The following is an 8,845-nucleotide window of genomic DNA, read 5'->3' on the forward strand; positions in this document are numbered from 1 at the left end:
AATCGATTTCAGTAGTTGCTCGCAACCAATAAGATATTAATGCTGGAAATTAGGGGAGTCGATTGAGCTGATTTCTCCTTAGAGCTCAAGGCGATATGAAGCCATCGAATGACCTTCAATTACTATGATTGTGACATCTTTAAGCTTTGCTATTATGTATAACAATTTTGAACCTAATCAAATAGATAGATACTAACAAAGGGGTCGGTTTTATTTTAAGAGAGATATACTTTTTTTTTTAATCTTATACATAGAAATGCATGGTAACTTACATTAGCATATAAATTAAATAGAAGTAACTGCAGTAATTTTCCCACAATTAAAAAGGGAAATGCTTTTTGCAATACGTCAATCCATTAATGGTTTTTAATGTGTCAGGATTATTACAATCCGTTTTATTATTTTTTCTGAAAAATTCCATTGCACTCTCCTATTTTTTAATTGACAGTTTTCAATTGATTTTGTTGCATGACAAAATAAATGCAAGTTTAATTACCATTGCCTGGTAAGCAGTGCATATCCTTGTCGGTTTTATATTCCCTTTTGGTTAAAGGTCAAGGGTTTTCCCCCGGAGTAGTCAAGGGTTTTCCCGGAATAGTCAACAACCTTTACTGTCCGGTTGGCCCCACCCATTAATGTATCTCTATCTGTATTTGTATCTGTATCTGCGTGTGTGCGCTTTCCATTCCGCCATTAAATTGGCCACTAGCTGGGACTTTCCTTTATTTCGCTGCACTTATTTTGTTCTGCTTGGATACTTATTGATTTTCAATTAGTTTGTTTTGCTTTTCGCAAGCGATGGATTTGGCTTTTTGCAGCTGGGATTTTGGTGATTCTTTTGCGCTTTTTGCGCCAGCGAATTGACATACTTAATTTGCCATCGAGGGCGGAATGTGATAGTGCATTATATGACACAACGCTTTGCACTCATACAGTATGCGATTTCGGATCGATTTTGGCCAAGAGTTTTGGCAAGTGCTCGTGGCTCAGCTTCTTTGGCTTTGGCAGTGACTCTGACTTTGCCAAAAAAATGTCAGGGTTAGACCAGAAATAGACACATGCCAATACGCTGGCTATAAATAAGAAGAAAGAAAAAACCGGACTGGCGGTTCAAAATATATATTTTCAAATCAACTTAAAGCCTGGCCAAAATGAAATTCCAGCACTTTGAAACAAGGCTAATTTGAAACACAAAACCGTTTGTAACTTTAATCCATTTATTCAGTTGTTTGTTCATGCGTCTAAATTAAATGTATTAAATGGGGTTTGTTTCCTTCCTCTTTGCTATATTTTATTATTTTATTTTGGGATATTAGCTGATGATAGAGTTGCGGTTTGCCGACGCATGAAATACGGGGATAGAAAGGAAAAAAATAGAGAATTATGCAATTGCAAATGAGCAAAATACAATTTTCACATTGCACCGCGTTTTAATTTTGTTTTATAATTTCGCAAATAATAATTTACATAAGCGAATGTGTAAATGTGTGTGAGCGTTTGTGGCATATGAAAAGTGTTTGTTTGAGTGCGTTTTCCATTAATTTATTTATATATAATTATTTACAAGCAATTAACTTTGGGCATAGCTTTTGTTTAGTTAGTTTTACCCATTCACAGTTCAGTTATGCATTTAGGTTTTAGTTAACGTTTGCACTGTGACCTTTGCTGTTCCCATAGAGGAAATGCCAAATGAAAATGAATAAATTTCCGTTTTTCCTTTGTATCCCTGTGGGAACGGTGTCAGTTGCATTTTCTGCACAACAGGGTTTCTTTATGCGAACCGTACTTTAATTAAATTCATCCTCCTTTTTTTTTTTGCTGTTCCTGTAAAAGACGAATGACCCCGTGCCCCAATTTAAGTAAGAAGATGGTTGTGATTTAATTTTTGTCAATATTTTTTAATGTTTTTGCATTTTATTTTCGCAGATATATTTTTCTGGCTGGTTTTATGTAATTGTAATAATTAATTTAATAATACATTTCGTCATTAAGTAAATTTAATTCAATTAATTTAGCTCCCTCATCTCTATACAGTACGATACATAAATACATTAAGTGCTCTAAATGTGGTGGCTCTTGCGATTGTTCTATATACAATTAGGTTTATTAAATATTCATTTAGTTATTGTTTCGTGTAGCTTAGGATGAATGAATCGACAAACACGATCAACTGGATGCGAACGAATGTGTGTATTTCTCTTTAGCATTACTTTTAGTTATAGTTAACAATAGTTTAGTTTAGTTTTAGGTTTACGTTCTTTACGCCTGGCTAGAACTACTATATAGGTCTACGCATTACAGTTAGAGGCATATTCGCATGTGCCGATTTAATTATAGTTAATTAGTATATCACATTGAATTTGAAAGTGTTTCTGCAACATTTCTAGTAATTGTTTGTTTTACGTTTATGTTAATTATTTTATAATAATAATATTATTCCTATATGCTCGTATATGAATGTGTGGGCGTGTCTTGTGCGTTCTTTTCTCCTTTTTCCATTTTTGTTTTTCTTTTTTGTTTTTTGGCAGTGCTACACAACTACGAAACGTCAACAACAACCACAACATCCAAAGGCGAATTGCTTGACGAAAAAAAATACGTATAAATATATTGTGGTTCGAGAAATGCCTACGAAGAAGTCTTTTTGTTTTGGATGTGAGTGTGTTTGTGTGTGTTGGTGTGCGTCCTGTTTTCTGCTTCCTCCACTCGACGAGTCCTTGTTCTCAGTTATTTTCTGCGCCAGTGAGCGATCAGCTTCAAGATGGCCGCTCCTGCGCCGCGAAACGCTGCGAGGTTGAAAGAGATGGCCATTCATTCGGTGAGGAGAGGAGAGGGGAGAGGTGGTTGAGCTTAAACCAGGAAAGCCTGGCCGTTCTTATTGGCCGCTTCGCTGCCACCAGCTGCCTGTTGCTGCTGCTGCTGCTGCTGGTGTTGCTGCTGTGCCGCTGCTGCGGAAGTGGAAGCCTGGGCTGTGGATTGGGTGCTGGTGCTGGCCTGGCTCAAACCACTGCCACTGCGCAGGTGCACCGGCGCCGAAGCCACCGGCATTGCCTGCTGCGGCATTGCCCGGAATTGCGGCTGCAACAGTCGTTGCTGCTGCTGCTGCTGTTGCTGCAGTCGCAACTGCTGCTGCTGCTGGTGGTGCATCAGACCCGTGGGAATCATGGAGAGCGCCTCGTGCTGGTCGTACGCACTGTACTCCGACTCGATGCTGTGGTAGATGTGCTCCGACGGCGGACGCATGGGCATCGGCATGGAGTCCACGATGCGGGCGGCGCCGCCGGGGCGCGTGGGGCGAGGCGAGGGCGTGGCCGTGGTGGCCGAGCTGTAGTTGGCCTCCATGTCCTCGGTGCAGTAGTAGGCCGGCGGTGGTGGCGCCTGCCGGAAGATCATGCCCGGCGACACCGGCTGCTTGAAGCGCTCGTGGTGATCCAGCGTGTAGTTGTTGCCCCGCGGCGACAGCTCGATGGGGATGGCGTAGCGCAGCTTCTCCCAGAAGTACCGGTCGCAGGTGAGCAGGCGGTTCGAGGGCACCGACTTCAGGTAGGGCGACAGCTCCGCCACATCCTCCGCCTCGGCGGAGACGCTCGTCTCCTCGATGATGACCAGCTTCTGGGCCAAGCCCCTCAGCGATTCGTGGAAGGCGTTGCGAAACTCGATCCGGTTCCATTCGGTGGCCAGGAGGTTGCGGGTCAGCACCAGGATGATCTTCCTCGAGGCGCGGGCTCCTTCAACCAGCTGCAAGTGGGAAGCCTGGGGGGGAAGATCCCTCTGCTGAATGCAGAGACGGAAGGGCGGACGACCGTGCTCCAATTCGGCGGCGATGTTGCGGCAGACGAACTCGTAGTCCTTCTCCGAATGGAGGATGATGGCGTCGTACAGCTTGCCGGCGTCCTCGAAGCGCGGTTCACAAACCCTGACTCCGTAGTGGGCAAAGAGCCACATGCGAACGCTTTCCCGGAAGACGAAGACAATGATGAGCACGACGACCAGGAAGATGAGCACCAGCACAGCTGCCAATAGGGGCAACCTATAGCCTCCAGCCAGATCCTGCGAGGAGCTGATGTTGCTGGCACTGGCATCGAGCAGCTCCGAGCAGTCGGGTCCGTTGGCCAGGTTGCCAATGAGCTCCAGCTCCCGCTTGATGCCCGCATCCAAGCAGTAGATGTCGTGGGAGTCCCGCACAACCATCGCATTATCGGAAACGAATTGAGCTAGTTCCCTCAGCTGCTGGCAGCGACATGACCAGGCATTCCTGCCCAGAGTCAATCCCTGAAGACTGTGGCGGTACTGCAGGTTGGGCAGGGAGCTCAGGCGGTTGTTGTCCAGTCGGAGAACCTCCAGGGAAACCAGAGGCTCAAAGGTGGCATTCGAGATGTGGCTCAGCATGTTGTTGTGCAGGTAGAGTTCCCTGAGAAGTCCCAGCGAGCGGAATTCGGTGCCCTCCAAGGCGGTAAGCTTGTTGTTCTCCAGATGGAGCACTCGCAGGTTGACCAGCTGAGCCAAGCTGCCATTCTGGAGGGTCATCAGGTTGGAGGCATTCAAGTAGAGAGCGCGCAGGTTGCGACGACCCACCAAGTGGCCGACCTCCAACTCCTGCATGTTGTTGCCATCCAAGTAGAGATCGCTGACGTCCATGGGAATGCGGTTGGGCAGGGAGGCCAGGTCCTGGCGGCCACAGTCCACGATGTTGGTGGCCCAGGTGGCGTCGTGGAAGCAGCTGCAGTTGCCGGGGCAGATCACCTCGCACTCGCACTGCTCGTACTCGCAGCAGTGGCAAGTTGGCGGGCAGTGGCTCTCGTACTTGCAAACGAAGTCCGAGGCGGACAAGGTGGCCAGCGGACGCAGAGGAGCACTGCGACTGTGTGGCATCAAGCACTCGATGTTGGCCAGGTCCACAACGTGCGGATGCTGGCGGGTGGTCAGGTTGTTGATGCGCTGCAGCCACTCCATCGAGCAGTCGCACTCGAAGGGATTGCCGCCCAGGTAGAACTCGGGAACTGGTTTCTCCACGGAAACGGGAGCCACACGCAGGGCATTCAGCGAGATCTTGGACAGCACATTGGCGTAGAGATCCACGCGGGCCAGCCGGGTCTTGTCCACGAAGGTGTTGGCCTGGATCTGGCCGATGATGTTGTTGTTGATGAAGAGCAGCTCAATGGAGTTCGGCACCGACATGGCTCCGATCTCCGTGATGCGGTTGTGCGAGGCATCCAGTGTGGTCACTCGGATCTCCTCCTGCAGCTTGTAGTAGTTGCCCAGGGCCTCGATGTAGTTGCCATGGATGTCCAGCCACTTGAGGTTCGAGGGAATGAAGGCGTAGTCGAACCACACCAGGTGATTCTCGGAGAGATTCAGCCAGAGGAGAGAGGCCAGAGTGGCGAAGATTCCGTTGATGTCGGTGAGGAAGTTCTTGTCCAAGCGGATGGCCTCAATCTCGGTGTTCTTGTCGAAGGCGCCCCGCTCGATGCTCTGGATGCGGTTCTTGGCCAGATTGAGCACACTCAGTCGCGGCAGATCCTGGAACATGCCCACGGTGATGTTGCCAATCCGGTTGTCGATCAAGCGCAGACCCGTCAGCTGATTCAGATTGCGGAAGGTGTTGTTCTTGAAGTCCGAGATCTGGTTCTCGCCCAGATCCAGGGTCTTCAGCATGCTCAAATCCTGCACAGCCTCGGGCACTTCCGTCAGCTGGTTGGAGCTGAGATCCAGTTCCTTGAGGTCGGAACAGTTGCGGAAGGCCTGCGTCTCCACGATGCTCACGAGGTTGTTGTTCAGCGTGAGTTTGGTCAGCACGTAGAGTCCGTTGAAGATGCGGTTGTCCAGCGTGTGCAGGCGGTTCTCGGCGAGGTTGAGGGTGTGCAGGTTGTACAGCGGCAGGAAGGCGCCCTCCTCGATGTGGCCGATGGAGTTGTTGCGCATGTCCAGGATCTGCAGGAAGTACAGCTCCTTGAAGGTCTTGGCTCCGATGCGGGTGAGTGCGTTGTTCGAGAGGTTCAGCACAATCAGGCGGATGAGCCCGGCGAAGGTGCTGTTGTCCACGTGGTGGCTGGTCAGCTGGTTGCCACTCAGGTCGAGCACCAGCAGCTGTTCCAGGCGGTGCAGCAGACCCTTCGGCAGATCGTACAGATCGTTGCCCTGCAGGTGCAGTTCCCGCAGCTCCTTGTTACCGGCAAAGGCCTCCGAGGGCAGCGACTCCAGGTGGTTGTACGAGATGTTCAGCACTCGCAGGGAACTCAGGCCGGCCAGGGCATTGGGGGCCAGGCTGCTGATGTTGTTGTGCTGCAGGCTGAGGGTCTGGAGGCGCCTCAAGCGGGACGCTCCCCAGGCGTCCGGCAGCGAACGGAGCTCGTTGAAGGAGACATCCAGGGCCTGGAGCTCCGAACCTCCGCTCACCGCTCCATTGGCATTGCTCAGGGCCGAACCGGCGCAGAGCTTCTCGGAGAAGCCAAGGAACTCGGCCGACCGGATCCGATTCTGGGTGAGATTGAGCAGCTGCAGGCTGGGCATGGAGCACCAGACGCCCTCGGGCAGCTGGCGAATGTTGTTGTCGGCCAAATGGAGCTCGGACAACTCCTTCAATCCCTGGAAGGATTGGCCATGGAGTTCTAACGTTTTTCCTGGACCCCAGACCGAATTGTGGGACTCCAGGGAGAGACGCTTGAGCGACATGAGGCCGTCGAAGGCGTTCGGTGGCACTCGCTGCAGCTTGCAAGAGTCGATCCGCAGCTCCGAGAGCTTCTGCAGCTGCCGGAAGAGTCCGGGCGCCAGTTCGCTGGCGTGCAACAGCTCCTGGCTGCACTGCACCTCCAGGCGGCCGGCCGCCTCCGCCACTTGGAGATCGAGCGGCGAGCCCGTCGACTCCAGAGCACGAACACTGCACCGGATGTCCATCGTAGTGAGGCCGTACTGCCAGTTGCACTGCTGCGCATGCGCAAGAGCCACGAGAAGCAACAGGCAGGCGGCGAAATTTATGCTGATGGCTGGCATTTCGGTGATTTGCTAGTTGGCTTACTTAACTTGAATTTGTGTTATTTGTTAATTTTATTTGTAGCCTTTGCGGCTATGTGGGTGGTTGTGGGTGGTGGTTGAGTGTGGTGCACAACTCGGTCACTTTCTGGTTTTCATTTTTCGATCGCTTTTTCCGCAGCCCGATTGCCCGTAATCCTTGAGTGAGCCGGCGTTTTGCGTTTTTGCGGTTAGCACTTAGCGATTTTTGCACTTTTACGTTTCTTTGCTTTTCGTGATTTTTCCAACTGTGTATAATTGGTAGTTGGTAGTTTGGTGATTGGATTTTTAAACTTGGCACTTGGCGCGACTGTGTGTTAGTGGCAACGACTTCGTTCGTTTCGGCGAGAGCTCGTTTTCTCAAAACATGTTGGCCGCCTCGCGATTCGATTGAAACTGACTGCTGGAGTTGGCCATCTCGACTCCGTTGGCTCGTTGAAAATGTGAAACCGACGACGTCGCTGCGTCGTGGCAGCGCTCGCACACACACACTCACTCGCAGTGTTGGCCGGCAGACAGACAACACACCGTAGGTGTGCATGTGCATGTGCATCCACTCTCGCGCTCGCCACACAAACACGTATGCAGCGCTGTTTGCTGCGCTGCTCTGCTCTCAGCCGCTCGCAAGTACACACACACACACGCCGACGCGCTGCATTTCCTGCCTGCATGTGTCACACACACACGCGAGAGCGGCTCTCTCTCTCCCGCTCTCGCCGAAAGTAGGGGAAATGTTGCACACACACATGATGCTTTGTTGACGTTAACCCATCGCCGCTCTCTCTCCGATTTCTGTCCGCACAATTAGCAAAGGGAAGTGGAATAATCAACAGAGTTCAGATGGGTTATCTGCTATCAGTGGATTATATAGGGAGCTATCTGAACTGACCCGGTGATTATTTGATTTGCAATAAGTGGGCTTTAGTTCGGAATTAGCTGAGAAACTCAATAAGCGATCAGATCAGCTTTAAATGAACTCCATTGTGTAAAGCCTTTTTAATTTTAAGAGGGAAATTAAGGAAATAATTAAGGCACTTCACAGTAATAAGGTGTGGTATTTAAAATAAAGTACCAGGAAACCCTGGGTTAATAAGTTCCAAATCTCTGAACTCACATAAATTTGTATGACCTATATTTTTTATAAGAAATTACCAAAGACAAGAAATTTTTCTACAAGATGGAAACATTTTATTGCCTCTACAGAAAATAATATAAATTATAAGTGTAAGTGATTTGACATTGTATGTACTTCGATTCTAACTACTGATATGTACGTATTTTCGATAAAAGAACAAATATTAAACTTTCTTTAGTAATGTATTTTTTTCTAGTTTTTGAAAATATATCCCACAAAGGGTTAAATAGAGCCTGCAACAGGCTGCTGCTGGCTGGCAACATTTCGCCCCCTTTCCGCCCCCATCGCCTTCGACGAAAATTCTCTGAGACAGTTCGTTTTGCTGCCTCGTGTTGCACCCGCGATGTGTGTTGCATATAGGATGTATATTATGGCATGTGGCCTCGGTTTCAGCATGTTGCATGCTGCCCGGCTCTTAACAGCTGCCGATGTTGCTGCTGTTGTTGCAGTTGCAATTTCTGTTGCGATTGCTGTTAGTGTCTTTGGTGCTTAGGTGCTTTTGGCCACTATTTCGATTTCTATTTCGCATGAAACTCCAGAGCGACCAACTAAGTGCGGTTCTCCGGAGTGTTTGGCAGTCGTAAAATGCCTAATCTATTGTCGTATGCTAAGTATATTTTAGCCATATTTGTTGTGAGTGCGCTGCTGTCAAACATTTCTTTGGGCTTCTTGGTGGGAGTTCGATTTTCGATGTTTTTGCAT

The 8,845-nt window shown here is 49.1% G+C and overlaps 1 protein-coding gene across 1 annotated transcript; it reads right to left on the reverse strand.

The window, feature by feature from the left end:
- Positions 1 to 1,898: 1,898 nt before the first annotated feature.
- LOC108094892 (toll-like receptor 7) lies at positions 1,899 to 7,423 on the reverse strand. The gene has a single exon (XM_017195732.2). The coding sequence runs from the start codon at positions 6,988 to 6,990 to the stop codon at positions 2,851 to 2,853; it is 4,140 nt and encodes a 1,379-aa protein (XP_017051221.1). The 5' UTR covers positions 6,991 to 7,423; the 3' UTR covers positions 1,899 to 2,850.
- Positions 7,424 to 8,845: the final 1,422 nt, after the last annotated feature.

The sequence above is a fragment of the Drosophila ficusphila genome, unplaced genomic scaffold, assembly GCF_018152265.1.
Source record: "Drosophila ficusphila isolate 14025-0441.05 unplaced genomic scaffold, ASM1815226v1 contig_414, whole genome shotgun sequence".
Classification (NCBI taxonomy): Eukaryota; Metazoa; Arthropoda; class Insecta; order Diptera; family Drosophilidae; genus Drosophila; species Drosophila ficusphila.